This window comes from Ascaphus truei, chromosome 6, assembly GCF_040206685.1.
Source record: "Ascaphus truei isolate aAscTru1 chromosome 6, aAscTru1.hap1, whole genome shotgun sequence".
In the NCBI taxonomy this organism is placed as follows: Eukaryota; Metazoa; Chordata; class Amphibia; order Anura; family Ascaphidae; genus Ascaphus; species Ascaphus truei.
The window spans coordinates 91271266-91289490 of NC_134488.1; the positions used below are offsets into that span (position 1 = coordinate 91271266).

General features: G+C 44.2%; 1 protein-coding gene across 2 annotated transcripts in view; it reads left to right on the top strand.

The window, feature by feature from the left end:
• The first annotated feature begins 8718 nt into the window (after positions 1 to 8718).
• The window catches only part of TMEM51 (transmembrane protein 51), a 47131-nt gene continuing 37624 nt past the window's right edge, over positions 8719 to 18225 (top strand). The window contains exons 1-2 of one of the 2 annotated variants that reach the window (XM_075605085.1): positions 8719 to 8942; positions 16026 to 16511. In XM_075605085.1, the coding sequence (XP_075461200.1) occupies positions 16159 to 16511 (353 nt within the window). In that variant the 5' untranslated portion in view covers positions 8719 to 8942; positions 16026 to 16158. The remainder of the gene's footprint in view (positions 8943 to 16025; positions 16512 to 18225) is intronic. The other variant, XM_075605084.1, reaches the window with a different exon arrangement.

Below are 18225 nucleotides of genomic sequence, written 5' to 3' on the forward strand. Positions count from 1 at the left end.
GCAGGTGGTAGCAGCAGTGAAGAAGGTGATGATGGTCATAATGATAGTCAATTACACAGCCATGGTCACCACCACATAGTAGCACAAGTGCTCCTATTAATAGCTGTACATTGAAAATGCCTATGTGACATGCCTATGTATTATATATTTAAAAGTAAAAAAATAAATACACACCAGCCCAACACTAACATCCTCATTGTCAGATTCAGATACAGCATACTGTTCGGCAACAACAGCCAATGCCATGTCATTTTTCATCATCATCATCAGTCCATGGCCCTGATAGTGGCACTAGGGGGAGAGGCAAGAAAATCAAACAGAAACAGTATCACACAATATTACACAACAGAAAACTTTTGAGGTGGCGGAGTGTGATGATAATAAAGTTAGATCACTTCATAGATCATTGGTAACATCTCACCTAGAGTAGTCTGTTTAATTCTAGAGACCATATCTCAAGAAGGACATAAATAAATGACAGATTGTCAAAAGGGCTACTGAAATTGTGTATGGTCTCCAGCTGTGATTTTGTGTGCGAGTGTAAGTGTGTGTGTGTAAGTGTGAAGGGGAGAGGGAGCGTAAGGGGGAGAAACAAGGGGGGGGGGTGAGGATTGGGGTTCCCCAGAATTTCACAACCTAATTCTGGGGTTCCTTAACCAAAAAAGTTTGCACACCCCTGGTCTACACGATAAAACTAATCAGAAAAGATTAAAACTCAACGAGTAGATGGTCAAAAATACACGAAACATCTGACTCTGGTGCTGAGCAAACCCATCGAAGATCTTCCTCCGCCGATGTCAAGGCTGATCACGGCAATGCTGACAGCGGCCAGATGTTCCATAGCGGCCGCCTGGAAACAGGTTAAGCCCCCCTCGAGAACTACAGTAGTCAGAAGAATCAATGAGGTAATGACTATGGAGAAGCTGACAGCTATGCTCCAAAAGAAGATGCCTCAATTTCGGAACACATGGGACCCCTGGTTAGAGAGATAAAGCCCAAAAAGGCCAACCACCTAGACCTTTAGTCCCTTCCAGACAGCAGGAGAGAGAATTAAGGAAGCCTCTGGACGTACCTTTAAATTCCCCTCCCCCCCACCCATTCCCCTCTCCCTCACTTGTTTGTTACCCTCTCTCCCTCCCCTCCTTCCCCCCCCCCCTCTCTCTCTTTTCCCCCTATGGAAAACGTGAAAATGTTATTGGTCACCACCTGATTGCATTGAGTAGAAATGTTGCGTGCTCATGACATTTCTGTATGTACTTTTATATGTGAACGTGTCCAATAAAAAAATTGTTACCAAAAAAAATACACGAAACTGAAAAGATCTTTGACCATCTTCATTGAGTGCTGGGAACTCTATTTAATTTGAGTCTAAATTTCAGAGATAATAGGGGTCTCTCTGCACCGTCATCATATTGTTTATTTATTTGAGATTTGTGCTGTCTGACTATTATACTTTGTTTTTAATCAGGAAAGACCGATGAACCTTAATATGTATAGCTCGGCGGAAAAAGGGAGAGAGGAATATTAGATAAACTTTCAAATACATACAGTAATAGGGTTTCAACAAAGTACAGAAGGGGAGAAGTGCTAGAACAAGAGGTCATGCTCTGAAGCTGGAGGGTTGCCGGCTAAGGGAAAGTACTTATTCATGCAAAGGGCAGTAGATTCATGGAATAGTCTCAAAACTGAGGTGTAGGAGCTAATAAAGAAGATAATTTGAACATAATTGGGGTAGACATGAGGCCATACTAAATATAAAACAAAAACAATTATGTTTCTCTTTTAGCCAAGTACTAGCTGATATACCCGGCGTTGCCCGAGCTTTAATGTTCCTGCTCCCCCCTTCTCTCTGAACCTCCCCTTCACAGCTGGGTGCCCCCCCAGGGTTCCCCCCCCCAGGCAGGGACTGGGGTGGGTGGGGTGGGCAAGCAGTGATTGGGGTGGGTGGGGTGGGCAAGCAGTGATTGGGGTGGGTGAGCAGGCAGTGACTGGGGTGGGTGGGGGGATGGGCAGGCAGTGATTGGGGTGGGTGGGCAGGCATTGACGGGTGGGTGGGCAGGCAGTGACTGGGGTGGGTGGGGGGTGGGCAGGCAGTGACTGTGGTGGGTGTGTGGCCAGTGACTGGGGTGGGGTAGGGTGCGCGGGAAGAAGCCATCATCACAATCTCCCCCTGGCGCCCTGATCCCGAGGAGGCATATCCCCCAGCTCGCCCATATATTCCTCTCTTCCCCTGCGGTTCCTCACCTCGCACCCGTCCATGCTCCTCCTCGGGCTGCCCCCGGGTCTCTCCTCCCTCCTGGCCTCCGATGGCTCCAGGGCTGATACAGAGGATCTAGGCCGCGGCCCAACCTCCCCCCTCCGGGTACCGGCTGCACTCCACATCCACGTCGGCGGTGTCTGGCCCCCCCCCCCCCCCCCGGCGAGGCAGAGCGGTACGCGCATGCATCTCACTCCCCTCTGGCTGCAGGTAGGAGCCGGTGAAGGGAGAGGTGGAGAGAGCCGGGTGGCGTGCTCTGGGGGGGGGAGCGGGCTCGGGGGGGGGAGTGATAGCTGGGGAAGGGAGAGCGCCGGGGAGCGGGCTCAAAGGCGTGGTGTGTGAGGCTGGCGGGCATGTGGTGTGTGAGTGTGGGAAGGGGCGGAGGGCTGATGCAGTGGCAAGTGCGGAGGGGTGATAGAGGGGGTAGTCAAGGCCGGAGGGGTTAGAGGGGGGAGTGTTGTACTTACTTTGTTCTGTGTCGTGGTCAGCGTCTCCAGGGGTGAGTGATTGAGGCTATGTCAGTGTAGTGTGTGTTACGAATGGAATCCGCAGTGTAGGCTCACACAGTATGAGGAAGCTCAGGGGTGTAAGAGTCTGAAGCTGTATGAGTGTGGTGTGTGAGTGGAACAGTGAGTTAGAGCACACCGGCCAATGAGAGCCGTGGGGGGGCGGGACACACTAGGGGGGGCGGGACACACTGGGGGGGGTGAGACACACCGGCCAATGAGAGCCGTGGGAGGGTGGGCGGACCGATGGACCAATCAAATGGTCTACAGAGACTCACAACCAAGATTTTCAATTATATAGATATAGATACAGCATATGTAGAAAGATAAGTAGAATTATTTTTTTTCGATTGTAATGTCAACCATGCAATAGACATTATAAATACTGCTCTAATACCTTCTTTTTTTTAAATAAGTTAAAATCTCATGAATAAGAGTACAGTACAACTTGTTTGAAATGGTGTGTTAATCACTGGCTTTACACTTTATCTTTACCCCTTTCATTGTAAAACATAATTCTTAAAGTGTAAAACATAATTCTTAAAGTAAGTTTCTACACTTTTTTTTTTTTTGGACATCAGCCCTGTCTCCGCTATATCATCTAGGATGGCCCTCCATCGACTCAAACTTCACATGACGAAGATGGAGCTCATTATATTTTTCCTAAGCCTTGCCCTATTGCTTCATTCCCCATGGCTGTCAACAGCACTATGATTCACCCAGTAACTTAAGCATGCTGCCTAGGTGTCAGATTTGACCACTCCCTCAAATTCTCCTTGCATCTTCATACTGTTGCTAAAACCTGCTGTTTATTCCTTATGAAGATACTCCCTTTCCATTGTTGCTCAACTGCTAAAACTTTAACCCATGCCCTCATTCTTACACGTCTTTACTATTGTAACCTTCTACCTTCAACTTTCGGGCCTTCCTGCCTCATCTTTCTGCCCTACAATCCATCTTAAACGCTGCTAGAATCACTTCACTCTCTCCTAAATCTGTCTCTGCTTCTGTCTAGCTGAAAACCTTCTTCTGGGTTCCCATTAAATCATATAGCACTTATTTAATCCAGACTGTGCTGAAAAAGGTGTGTAATATGTGTAGCAACCCCCTTCCCCAGGCTCCTTAAGTGTGTCACATCAGATTACCCCCATATAATACTAGCTTAGTCTCTCTTAACCTTATAGAAGGTGCAGGGTAAGTGCTGGCTGGGTCTTTATGAAAGTATGAAATAGAAAGGGCACCAGAAACTCAGTCCAGAAACACTTCACATAGAAATTCAGAATACAATAAACGTGGCAAAATATAAGAGCTTAGAGGAATCATCCTAGAATCATCCGACAGGTTCCAGTCCTATACAGAGGAGGCAGTTGGCTTAGTTACCTGTTGCTTAAAAATGAAGTGGAATATCTTGCCGGGAGACAGCGATGCAATAAATAAAGACATACATACAATAAGAACCTTCCGGTTGGGCCGATTCAATATGAGTACGGGTTACATTGGGGCAACCCTATGAGATGAACAGTGCTGTTTTCTTCTCCCACAAACTTAGGCTTCCTGATCCTTTAACAGGCGCTTGCTAATAATCGGGGCTAAACTGTAAAATAACAAACAGTTACAGCTGAACCCCATTATAACGCAGTGCTTGGGGTCCACATAATACGACCGCGTTATGACGGGGATTGCGAAATAAAATTTAAAAAATGGCTGCCGCGATCAGGGGTTTCGCGTCTGCCAGAGGGGGAGAGCTGGGATAACTCTCCCAGCTGTCCCAGACCACCCACACTGCCCCCATTAGGCCCCACTCTCTCCTGCCCTTATATAGCCCCCACCACTCCATGCTGGAGCCTGTGGCCCGAGACCTCACTTAAGCCGAGCTGTCCTGCACATTGCGTCCTTTGTTACCTGGGGGGAGGGAGGGGGTGTTAGCAGGACAAGGCTCGGGTGGGAGAGAGAGATAGGAAGGGACGAACGTGCTAACCCTGCAAGGAATATATAGAGCTGTATGCCGAAGAGTACTACAAGGTATTGTTATACTGTATGATTTCTCCAGTGATTTGCTGTTGAGGGACTGTTCTTAATGTTGTTGTAGGAGGCTGGAAGTGTACCAGGTTCCATAAATACACCTCCTCCTTCACAAAGAGAAAAAGCCTTCCAGGGAAGATTTATTCTGGGCCCATGTTAATCTGAATATTTTTGCTGCGAAAGGGTTAATCTAGATTTGTACTATAGGTAAATTAGTGGTGTGTGTTTGTCTCTAGCAGGAACACACTTGCTGGTCATACCGGTTACTGACTGGTCAGTCAGCAGTGTGGTGCTTACCCTGACGATGGGACCACAGAGCCATGGAGGGGAGGTGCTCATGAACGAAGCCTTCCCCTCGTTCTCTCATTTTCCACCAGTGAAAGTGGTGGTGGTCTGTGGACGGGAAAGGTGAGTTGTCTGTCACAGTGCGTATCGCATACCTCACTCCACAAAACTTCTGGCTACTAACTTTGTGTGTGTTTCAAACAAAATCATGTTCTTTACTGCAGTAGCTGCATGATTTGGTTCATATCTGGGACCATGGTGGTTGCATAATAGCAATATTGAGTTTCTTGTTGATTCCTAGAAAAAGATGACAGAACGATGATGTTCACCTAAATTATATTGCAACCATTCCTCTGTTGGGTATTAAACTGCTCAGAAGAGCACAGTGCTTTATACAATCCGTAATATGTTGTGAGTTTCCCAGTAAAGCCTCAAATGTGCACATCGGTTAAACTTAAACTGTGACAAATGTTAGAGTAGGTAGTATTTTCTTTGGCTGAAAAGCGGTTTTGGCAGCTCAGTATAAATAGGTTTTGTTAGACAGCTCCAGTGCTGATATTTACCCTCCTCCTCCGGAGAATGACATCCCTCAATGCAGCAACCCAATGCTGTGGCTATAATTAAACTCCTACAAACTTGCAGTAGGCGCTTGTAATTGTCCCCCTATTGTTGTTTTATTTTTTTTTGCCCCTCCACCTCCCTTTTTCTTTTACATGCATGGGATGCAGGGGTATTCAAAGCTGGAACCCGTTAACCGCTCTGGGGACCCTTAGCTCTCGAGATACTTCCATATACACATAGCGACATTACCAGGGAAAAATGTCGATTTAAGTCACCGGACATCATCCGTTGCAGCTTCCTATTGGCCCGCATGACGACGGGGATTTAAACAACATCTTACATCTCAGCCCTAATTTCTCGTTATGCACCATCCCGACTCTTGCTTTCTTCACAAGTATGTCTTCTCTATACCGTCTTTGTATCTAAAGCCCTCTCCCGCCTTAAACCTTTCTCACTGACTGCCCCGAACCTCTGGAATGCCCTTCCGCTCAATACCCGACTAGCACCCTCTCTATCACACTTGCTTAAAGAAGCATATGAGTAGCACCGTGGCTAATACTATACCCATGATACATAAAGCTTGGCCACCTGCAGACCCACTTACCAAAATGCCCTCCTACTGTCTCTGTACGTTCTCTCTACCTACCAATTAGATTGCAAGCTCTTCAGAGCAGGGACTCCTCTTCCTAAATGTTACTTTTATGTCTGAAGCACTTATTCCCATGACCTGTTATTTATATTTGTTATTTATAGGATTGTCGCGTATTACTACTGTGAAGCGCTATGTACACTAATGGCGCTATATATAAATAAAGACATACCATACAATACAACAGGAAGCACCGTGCTATCGTTCCTGGTCTGTGTCTTGGGACCCAGATCCTCCTTTTGTTACATAGAGTGGAATCAGGGGATCTCCAGAGCGGAACCATGTTGATTTGGTATCAGCTGCTTCCAACCTATGTGAAAGAGCAGGATCTGCGGGGGTGAAAATTCTACTCTAAAAAAACACAATGTTGTTCTTGTTTTAACTGCTGTTTTTGGAAACAGGAGCAAAGTTTGCCGCAAACTGGAACTCAGACGAAATGACTTTTAAAAAAAAAAGAAGAAATAGATGCGTAGAGAAGTCACCAAATTATTAAAGGGGAAGTAACGTAAAAAAAGACAGCAAATAAAGAGGAAACTGGGGGAGAGAATATGAAGCATCAAAGGGGTTCTTTACACAAAGGATGTGACAATGTTATCACCCTTCCCTTGGAGATTGGGATGTCAGATAATTACATATATTCTTAGAAAGGGGAGATAATGCAGAACGACTGATTAATGATGAAGGAGACCTGATTTACTGCCTTCAGCAAGGAACGTCTCTTTCCTTGTGAATCATAGCTGACAAATGTTGCACCTAATTTTTTTGTTTACCTCTTTCTGGATTATTATTAGCATCACACTTAGTTTAGCATTAAACTTTAGCTCAATGGAGTCAAGTCCATTTCTCAGCCACAACTATTATGTTACTGCAATGTGACACTGCTAATACCTTCCACTGTTATAATAAATTAGAACTCATTCTAAAAAAAGACAGAAAAACATTACTATTGTGATATATATATATATATATATAGCTCCCCCCCAAAAAAATAATGTCCCATCCCAGTTTTATATCCAGCACCTGCTAAGGCGGTCCTGTAATGTCCTTAATTAGAATTAATTCAGTCATGAGCATTGCAGATCAAAACCTCCTGGGTGCAAAAGTAGGGCAGAAAATATCACTGGAAGGAAACCATTAATTCATCTGGTGCTGTTTTTTGCCCCAGTTTGAAGCCAGGAGGTTTCCTTGATTAGATGGAGTGTGGATAGTACAGGACAACTATGTGTTATTGACACTAGAGATCACAGCACTTGACACAAGGTATAGTGAAATGGAGAAATACAGGACTGGCTGAGTATGCTCCTGATTATTTCGAGTGAAATGATCAATCCTGTAACTATTCAGTATTGTTTTATGTATGTCTAATGTCAGTATCTGTATATCCTGGAACTCCATATGGGACATTTCCGTTGTTTGGTTTATTATGCGGCATTTTATATTAAACATGCTGAACGTCGGGTTAACCCTTTGTTTGCTAGACTGAACAGCTTTCAATGGGGTAATGACAATATGATTAATTTGAGGAAGCCCCGCTCTCTCTTTGCTTTCTAGAGCAGAATAAATGTACAATCTTTAAGTCAAACATAATATCACAACTTTTTAAAGAAGCAATACTACTTTCCAACTTTTTCCTTTTTATTAATTTATATATATATATATATAAATATATATATATATATATATATATATATATATATATATATATATATATATATATATATATATATATATATAGCATGTGACAATGTATAATGCTACATTCTTACCTAAACTGGCAATTGTTTGGTGCTCCTGTTATAAATCTGGAATGTTGTGCTTAACATAATGGCCGCTTCAGTCAATGTAACTCAGCAGCTACAATGTATCCTTATACAGTATTACTACGGTAACATTATATATTGTTACCGTTTACAGCTCAAACTGCTGGGATCATTTGCAACAAACAATCCCAAACAGGAAAGTGTTACAAATATCTTGCACTGCTTGGGAGGTGGGTTTAAATCTGCGAAATAAATCAAAGGATGTTTTTAAACTAATTAAAATGGCATTAAGGGTTGAATAAACAAAAACAGTCACTATTATCTAATACTACAGAACTGGTTTATTTATAATAATAAAAAAAAAAACATATAAGATTTCACATCTTTTGCTGCTTTAAAGCCCCTTGAACTCCCGCATAGAAGTTGGCCAAGAAATGAAAGGGTTAACGTAGTAGTGACATCTGTATACTGTTAGACTATTTGGTTCAACCCCTTGTGTGCCAGCGGGGCCGGCAATACATTGCCAAGCACTAAACATGGCTAAGCAATGTGTTGTGGGTGGCCCAGTCTGGCACCCAACAGGTTAATTCTCTTTGGTTTCCTGAACCGATGCGGTTTGTCTTTGTCTGAGCTTTAGGACCTAGGAAGTTTCTACCGGTTCCCTCCCAGTTCCTGAAAGAGGGTGTGGGTGTGCTACTGTGTACACCTTCCTTGTGTGTCCTTCTCTCACACAGAGCTGTGGCTCCCAGAAACTCAGCCTTTGATATCTAACTTTACTCTGGCAGACCCATGCAATCACACACTGGAGGTCTCTGGATACAATATTGCTGATGTGAGCTGAGAAAGGTGAGTGAAGTGCAGAGTGGATAAGGGCAGAGACTAAAGAGAGCACCTGGGAAGAGGTGAGCAGTGCAGCCTCGTGCAGAGACCATACCACCCTCCACCTAGTGTGCACGCGTGCGCATAGAGCTGTGTCACACACATACAATATGCAGACACACCAGCCTGAAACTACTGCATATAAAGCTTAGTCACACACACAAGGACTGTCACTTCTCACACACAAACGGCAAACTTGTTTAAATAGATTGTCACGAGAATAGATGGTTATAAAAGTATGTTTTATGAAAAACCTATCGCAGCTGTGTAACTTTGACTTTTTTCAGTAAAAAACTAAGAGTCTGTGTGATTCTGCTCTGGCTCCTCAGTTTAAGAACTTACACAATTGATAGTATATCCGGTAATGTTTGTGCAGTGCTATGCGTATAGGAGGACATGGTCCTTCTCAGCCCACTATAGTCACCTGAGGTCAGTGGCTTTCAATCTCTGTTCCGTGGAACCCTGTTATACTGTCGGATGTTCCAGGAATTCCCTGGGAAATGCTTGGTGATGGCGGATATTCTACTGTTCAAGACCCAATTATTTATCATCTAAAATCTGGAAATAACCTTTATCTAAAGCTGTGCTGAAGCAATATTATGGGTCCCCTACATTCATTTTTTTTTTTTTTCAAACTAGTTTACAGTCCTAATGACTAGGGAGGCATTGTTTTGGGTCAAATTGGTTTATTTATTTTATCGGACGTCATGATTGTGGGGGACCTACTGTATAATGTTTTTTGAATGAAAATATGAATGTTTAAACTACATTACGATGCACAAGGGATTTAAAGGTCACATGAATGAGTTAAGATCATATGTGAAGAAAGGCCTCCGGCTGTCTTCAAAGCCATGGCAGCTCCACCCATCCTTTTGTAGGATAATTTATGCAAAGGTATTGTAACCTGCCGTTTTGCTTCCGGAAGTGAGGGCTACTGCAACTCTGTGCTGTAAAGCAGAGGATGGGCCACAACTGTGCAGAGCAGTCTGGCTTGTTCACAAAGTGTAACCCCCTTTATATAAATGAGATAAAGACCCTCTTCTGCAGTGGGCTTTTAGGCCCAGATCCACAAAAGTGGGTGCTAAGCTTTAGCATACATTTACTCCTATTCATTTGAATGGGGGTAAAGTTGTGCTAAAGCTTACCACCCTTAGGGCTGTTATATAGTGGCCGCGTGCGCTCTGGGCCTTAGAGAGGCAGCGGTGCCTTGATATTGACCATGCCATGGTTTTCTTTGCTATCTCTTGGGCCTGTTTGTTTTTCTGCTATTCCTTTCTCAGTGCAGTAACGTTATCAGATGTTTATGTGCCTGTGGTCAATTTATTTGAGCTACGAGCCTTATTTCTCTTAAACTAAAAACACACAGGCCTATATTCAAAATGTTGTGATGCCATTTGTCCGTTTGCTAGGAAAGATTTCAGTTCCATTCCAGAGAATGCAGCTAAAAATCTTTCTGGACAAGAGGAAGACATATTGAATAATGGGGTCCAGAGACCCGGACAACATTGCTGGCATAAGTTATGTTGACCACTGGAGGGGGCCAAGAGTTGCATTGGTATTTACACACAACGATAAAACAAAGACCACTTGTCTCTTCTATATCAACTAATTTCTATTTGATTGGATTGGCAGTTCTATTAAAGCGAGAGAAATAAAAGCTTTGTGTCATAATAAAGCTTGAGTTGCACGGTTAGTGGTGTTGGTATTACGTGGTTTGCAGACAAATCTAACTAATGGTGTTCTTCACTAAACCTACGGCGATTCTTATTTCTATGTGACTGGCAATGGGTTGCTTTCTTACAGCCTTGTGCTACAATGTCAGATGTTTTTCTATTCTGATGTCACACATTATGGGCCTTGGAGCTTGACATCTGTGTACATGGTGTACTTGTAGCGTTCCTCCAGATAATTTCACCCTTTTTCATCTCTCTCATCTTAGCTCAAGGTAAAACAACTCCTGAGTGCCTCATGAGAAATTCTAGTGATCCATAAAACTGCCACATGTTGATTACGTATTGATGTAGCTATTTGTTACACCTCCGTATGACACCCCAAAACAATGCAACAGAAATATCTACCAGAAAGGCATCCTACACATGTTATAGTGTGTGTTGCTTTAAGGAATGTCTTCCCTGTTTCTGCTTGCTAAGTTCCTGTCACTGAGTCAGTTGAGCAATGAACACTTTGTCAGGTTCTGTTCCACCTTCAATAAAAAGGGCCTTTCCCCTCCAAGTCTGAATTGTTAATGAGGTCATCAGGGAGGTCTCCATGTACGGTGTTAAGGTGTGAGCATGCCGTGTCACAGCTCAGCGATCCCAATAGGTATGTTTCAGCAGCCCAGGGATTCTGTGACTGGTAGAGGCTTTTTTCTGGAGAGCAGAAGAAAAACAGTGTAAAACTTTTTGACCTTGTCCCAGTAAGTTTCCTTGGATAATACCCTTTTCCTTCTACTTTCCACTGTGAAGTTGTTCAACCCCTATCATCTTGCATGTACTTGGCAAGAAATAACCATGTTTTTCATATCGAGTTCATGTCATATGTTTTTCTAAACATTCTTTTTTCATTTATTTTACATGTCGTCTTTTCTGCTGGACCAAATTTTTATCGTATCTCATTTGATCTGTTACGGTTGAGGCTTGCATCTTATTTTGATAACATAATCCCGAAGCATTTGTATTTATCCAACAACAGCTTTAATTTTGAGCGTGTTTGAAATTGCTGCAATACATGTCAGTCCTTGCTTAACCCTTTCCTTTGCCAAAGCGACTTGCAACACATTGCTGACCACTGGTGGGAAAACAAGTTAATGGTTGGATTCAATTTGGCGGACGTTCTGCCTTCACAGAGATGAGTTTGGTTTCACAATGCCCAGAGGAGCTCGCCTATACGGCCTAGAAAGAATTTTCTCGCAGCTTTGTTGCCAGACATGCGAAATGTAGTAACACTAACTCTGTTTCAAGATGGGTCGTTATTATTTCCTGTGCATAGTTTTACCTTTATGTGGCATAGGTACACCTGGGGAACTGTGGGTGACTGTGGGGGTGTGTAAATTTTGAAACGCAGAATGAATCTGAAATGTGTTTTTTAAACCTGCCCTTTCACTCAATGGTGCAACATGGCTTTGGGAAACACTGTAGTTTCCCCAATGACTTTGCAATAGAAAATGTGATTAGATGATGCACTGGCAGTTCATGTACCGTCTACTAATTATTCTTTAAGGTGACTTGAAGGAAACAGGGTAGAGTTGCGATATGCCAAGATACTTTACATTCTGTGAACTGCTGTAATTAAAATGCACCACAACTCTTTCCAAAGATTTCAATTGAATTATTGTCCACATTGTTGCGTTGGCTGCCTTGCAACAATTTAAAAAATGTTTAAGAATATAATATATACTGTATATATATACTGTATATATACATTTATATACACATACATATTTATATATATATATATATATATATATATATATATATACACATACATATTTATACACACATTTATACACACACATTTATATACACACACACACACACACACACACACACACAATACAATACCGTTTGAAGACGAATATCAGAGGCAGCACTCCAGGTAAGTGGTCAAAAGAAATTTGTATTAACAAGACATCTTAGAATAAGATGTCTTGTTAATACAAATTTCTTTTGACCACTTAGCTGGAGTGCTGCCTCTAATATTCGTCTTCAAACGGTATCGTATTGCCTATTCTATACCATACAGCAGCGTTTCCCAAATGGTGGGTCGCGACCCGGCACTGGGCCACGGCACCAAAATTGCCGGGTCGTAGTGAGGCTGGCCGCGCGGTGTCTCCCGCCCTCCCCCCCCCATCAAGTTAAAAAAATGGCGGCGATTCCCCCCGCATGCGCAGGGCCCGCTCCCTTCCTCCCCCCCCCCGCTCCCAACGTGGGATGGAGGAGGAAGTACCAGCTCTTCTGCGGCCCGCACGTTACGTGGGATCGAGGGGGAAGTACAAGCTCCTACTGCGGCCCGCTTCCCCCCACGGCCAGCTTCCCGAGCTCACCTCCCATGGCACCCCCTCCGAGCCCATCTCCCGTGCCCCCAAGCCCACCTCCCGTCCCGGGCAGCAGCGGATATCGGGGGCAGCAGGGGAAAGCGTCCTGCGGCAAGGTAAGTCACCCCACCCAGTTACTGTCACCCAGTGACTCTCTCCCACCCAGTCACTGTCACCCACCCAGTCACTGCCTCCCACCCAAGTGTCCCTGGCCCCCTCCTCCCACCCACCCAAGTGTCCCTGGCCCCCTCCAACCCAAGTGTCCCTGGCCCCCTCCTCCCTCCCACCCACCCAAGTGTCCCTGGCCACCTCCTTCCTCCCACCCACCCACCCGTCCCTGGCCCCCTCCTTCCTCCCACCCACCCGTCCCTGGCCCCCTCCTTCCTACCACCCACCCACCCGTCCCTGGCCCCCTCCTTCCTACCACCCACCCACCCGTCCCTGGCCCCCTCCTTCCTCCCACCCACCCACCCGTCCCTGGCCCCCTCCTCCCTCCCACCCACCCACCCGTCCCTGGCCCCCTCCTCCCACCCACCCAAGTGTCCCTGGCCCCCTCCAACCCAAGAGTCCCTGGCCCCCTCCTCCCATAGTGTCCCTGGCCCCCTCCTCCCACCCGCCCACCCAAGTGTCCCTGGCCCCCTCCTCCTACCCACCCACATCCGTCATTGCCTGTAATTCACTGTTTGTGTCTGTGTGCATATAGGGGAGAGCGAGTGTGTGTGTGTGTGTGTGTGTGTGTGTGTGTGTGTGTGTGTGTGTGTGTGTGTATCTGTATCTGTGTGTGTGTGTGTGTGTGTGTGTATCTGTATCTGTGTGTATCTGTATCTGTGTGTGTGTATCAGTGTCTGTGTGTGTGTGTATCAGTGTGTGTGTATCTGTATCTGTGTGTATCTGTATCTGTGTGTGTGTATCAGTGTCTGTGTGTGTGTGTATCAGTGTCTGTGTGTGTGTGTATCAGTGTGTGTGTATCTGTATCTGTGTGTGTGTATCTGTATCTGTGTGTGTATCTGTATCTGTGTGTGTGTATCAGTGTCTGTGTGTGTGTGTGTATCTGTGTGTGTGTATCAGTGTGTGTGTGTGTGTGTGTGTGTGTGTGTGTATCAGTGTCTGTGTGTGTGTGTGTATCAGTGTCTGTGTGTGTGTCTGTGTGTAGCAGTGTCTGTATCAGTGTGTGTGGCTGCTTGTGTGTCAGTGGCTGCGTGTGTGTATCAGTGCGTGTCTGTCAGTTGCTGCGTGTGTGTGTGTGTGTCTGTGTGTGTGTGTGTGTATCAGTGGCTGTGTGTGTGTGTGTGTGTGTGTGTGTGTGTGTATCAGTGGCTGTGTGTGTGTGTGTGTGTCTGTGCAGGCCCTATAGGCCAGTATAGGCGATAACATTTTTAGTGGGTCACGAAGGAGAAGTTCAAAAATAACCGGGTCACGGAAAAAAAGTTTGGGAAACCCTGTCATACAGGATTTGCACTCACATTGTTTCAACCAGACGGAGTGCCTATTGTTCTGCACCATCTACTATATATATATTTATAATTATTATTATTTTTTTTTCATTGGTTTGGTACAGAGATTCTGTAGCAGGTGGGGCATGTAGAATTATGCTCCTGGCCCATTATTTGTTTCTGCTGAACTGCCTATATTATTATCCTTACATGTCTTACAAAATCTGTCCTGGAATATGTCAACATTTTGCTACCAGCATTACATTTCAAAAAGTACATCCTATAATTGTATTGTTCCTAGAGGGCAAAGACTTGGAATGACTACAGGTTTAATCTGCATTTAAGGTATTTAATGTGAAAATCCTTTGTGGGGGGCGGGCGGGGGGAAGAGCTTGAGGGACGCATAAGCTTTTATTTTTATGTTGAATGGCTAATCAAAAAGCAATGAGTGCTTAAGCAGCACCCCCCCCCCCCCTCGAAACAATCCCAGTGTAGTAAACAGGACAAGCTGAACCGCATTATTCTCAACTCCCCGAGAAATATACCTTTTTCCTTTTGCTAGTTTTCTTCTCCCTTCTGTTGAATTAAAATGGCCTCCCGGTCAGCCTCCCTCCTGTAGGACAATAGGAATCTGCATTGTTCTCAGGGGCACAGCACTGCAGTTTCATATAGAAAGACCCCAGCAGCCCCAAGTTCACTGGTGCACTTCTTGGGAACTGGGCCGCCCCAGGAGCTGAGAATAGCGCTAATAAGATCCAGAGAAGCCCGTTTTCTATTTTAGGGGAAATAAATAACAGTGAGGGGGTCTGCAGCTTTAATGCAAAACGTCACTTTTGCCCCCATGTATTATCTGAACATTTGAATGGACTGGACTTGCCTCTGAGAGCCTCCTCCCAGCACAGGTGCTCAGGCAGCAGAACGCAGGTATCCTGCAACACATGTTTTATGAGCTCACTGAATCAACAAGCCCTAATGGCGCTTAACCGTCGTTAACTGCCTCCAAAGTGGATGTTATGTAAGTTCTTTGTTATCTGCTACATTGAAACTCCTAGATAGATGATTCTTTAAAATGGCAGTGCCAGCGATAAGAGGGCACTTTCCCAAACATAAAGTTAACCCGTTTGCTGCCAGAAGACGCTGGGTGTTGCATAGCCCCTGGCAACCCAGTGGTTAACGAATACACTTAATAGAAGAATAATTGCAGACAATGTTTCTTTCTTTTCTCTTTATTTTGGGATGACTGTTACAATATACAGGCAGTCCTCGGTTATCCAAGAGAATCCGTTCTGGTAGTGCCATTGTAAAGTGAGTCCCATGTTAATCAGTGGCGGTGAGCGTTGGATAGCGCATTCCGGCGTCGAAAAATGTCCGATAGGGTTGCATTGTAAAGCGTAGGATATGCCATTCGTTGCTAAGTGAAACGTTGCATAACGAGGACTACCTGTATCTCTTTATTTAGGGAAAAATGAACTTGTGGTCTTTAAATTCATCTGCAGTAGTGTTGGCTAATTCGTGCATGAGATGTGATCAAGCAGGGGGCATTACTTGGAAGTAAATGTGTTTTCCGTATGTCACATTTGATGGATGCTTCATGGTGTCTTGGATAACTTTACTGGTTCCACTTCTGCTTTTTTTCACAGTGTTTCCTGGGAATGCATCTGAACACCAAGCAGGTTGGGTGACCTTTTGGACCTGCTTATCTGTGCGGAAGGAAGATGTTATAAGTCAAGACCAGGCCTCCATTTAATCTCAGGGTTCGTGGTGGTGGTTACTATGGCCCAATCAAAATCCAATGGGTCCCATTACGCGCTCACTGCCATCGGCGTGGGGCTGCTCATCCTTGGAGTGGTAATGGCAGTGTGGAATCTAGTCCCCGGATTTGGCAACAGTGAAAAACCGCCGGCAATCTCCCACGCAAACAGCAGCAAGCCAGAAACGAATGGGGAAGGTGGGTTAAAGAGCAAGACTTTCTCTGTGGCCTACGTGCTCGTTGGATCAGGAATTGCACTGCTGATTATCGCCATTTGCATGAGTATTCGGAGCAAAAGGAAACAGGCGCGCCAAAACCTGGAGAACGCAAGGAACCCGCAGGAGGAGCCGGCGGTTCAACAGGCCAACAGTGAGAGGTGAGCACTGCATTTCAGTGCGCATATTACTGTGTATTACATAATAATAATATAATAATAATAATAATAATAATAATTAATAATATTATTATTATTATTCTGCACTGCACTTCTGTGCGCATATTACTGTGTTACTACTTATTATTATTATTTATTATTATTCTGCACGTCTGTGCGCATATTACTGTGTTACTCAGTAATAATAATTATTATTTTGCTGCACTGTTGAGGCACATTAATAGAAGATATTACTGAATGCGTTGGCAGGCATACTTTTTGACATTTTTGCATAATCATATACGTCAATATAAATTAGTAGTGCACTTTTTTTTTCTTGAATACAACAAATGAATGTATTTGTTGTGCACAGTGATTATGAAGTTTAAGGATCATTTGTACTCCAGTTTGCTGCCCCCCCCCCCACCTCCCCTCTCTATAGAAGGCTATATTATTTTAACACCTATAATGTTGGTATCTTGCGTTGTTATTCTAGTCTTAACTTCAATTTCTCAATTTTCTGTGGTTACCACGGCCAAATTTTAGGCTGCGGCCACACTAGCGCTGAGCACGCGGCTCTTGCCGAGTTTAGTTCCTGCAATTTAAATTGTCTCATCCCCGCTCACGCGATGCGCGCTCACGCTCTCCCAAGCTTGGCGTTAGGGGAGACAAAAAAAAAGAGACTTTGAAGTGCGCTCAGCTTGCCCGCAACGCCTCTTCCCGAAACCCCCCCATCCCGCGCGCGCGCTTGCAAAATAGCTAGGACACCAGGCGCTCATGCTTGGAGAGCTGGTGACATCACCGCTCTCAAGCATGAGCGTGGTCAGCACCAGCAGGGCTGCAGCCTCAGGCTGCAATGTGATCTTGGAAGAGCTCCATTTTAACCTCCCGTACACTTAATATTTCAAACTTCTACATCTCCTGAGCGAAGCCTCCGATTTCTATTAAAGGAACTAAAAAATCATAATAACATGCAGACAAAAAAAGCATCCCAGATTCTGCTCCAAAAGCCGAGGTGCAAAGCCAAAAAGGCAATATGCTTAAAGTGAAGTGTGCTGCTAAATATACTAAATAACTCTAATAAATGTAAATGGATATAAACATAAAAATAGAGAAATATTGAGTGAAAATGCTTTGTATAATAATGTTCAAGAAAAAATACTTGTAAATGAATTCACAAAAAGTCTCATTAGCTAGAAAATGTTTCTTCTAAGTAGCACTCGGTCTCACTTTGGTGTACCAGAAGAAATACCTACAAAGAAAATGGAAAAGGTGTTATTTTATAGAAAAGATATTTAAAAAAAAAAAAAAAAAAGTAAAATAGGCACCTGACTTTGCCCTTTTTTTAACCTATATTTGTGAGTGCAATTTCCCAAAAATGAGGAGATTTTGTGAATCCTCATGAAGCTGAACGATAACCTGAAGCAGAAGTCTGGACTGAGCACGAGAGACTCCTGTTAAAGCGCAGACGTGTGGAAAGGAGTGTGTGACACAGTGTGAGGTAGCGACCACACTACAGACGCGGTACTGTGTGCGGTTAGCCGATATCATCCTACTGAAGTTGGGAGGTATCCGTTTTATTGCAAAGCACTTTTTGCAAAATTTTTTTAATGTATACCCATGTGAGTGCAAACTCCTATACCTATTAGATATATATATATATATATATATATATATATATATATATATATATATATATATATATATATATATATAT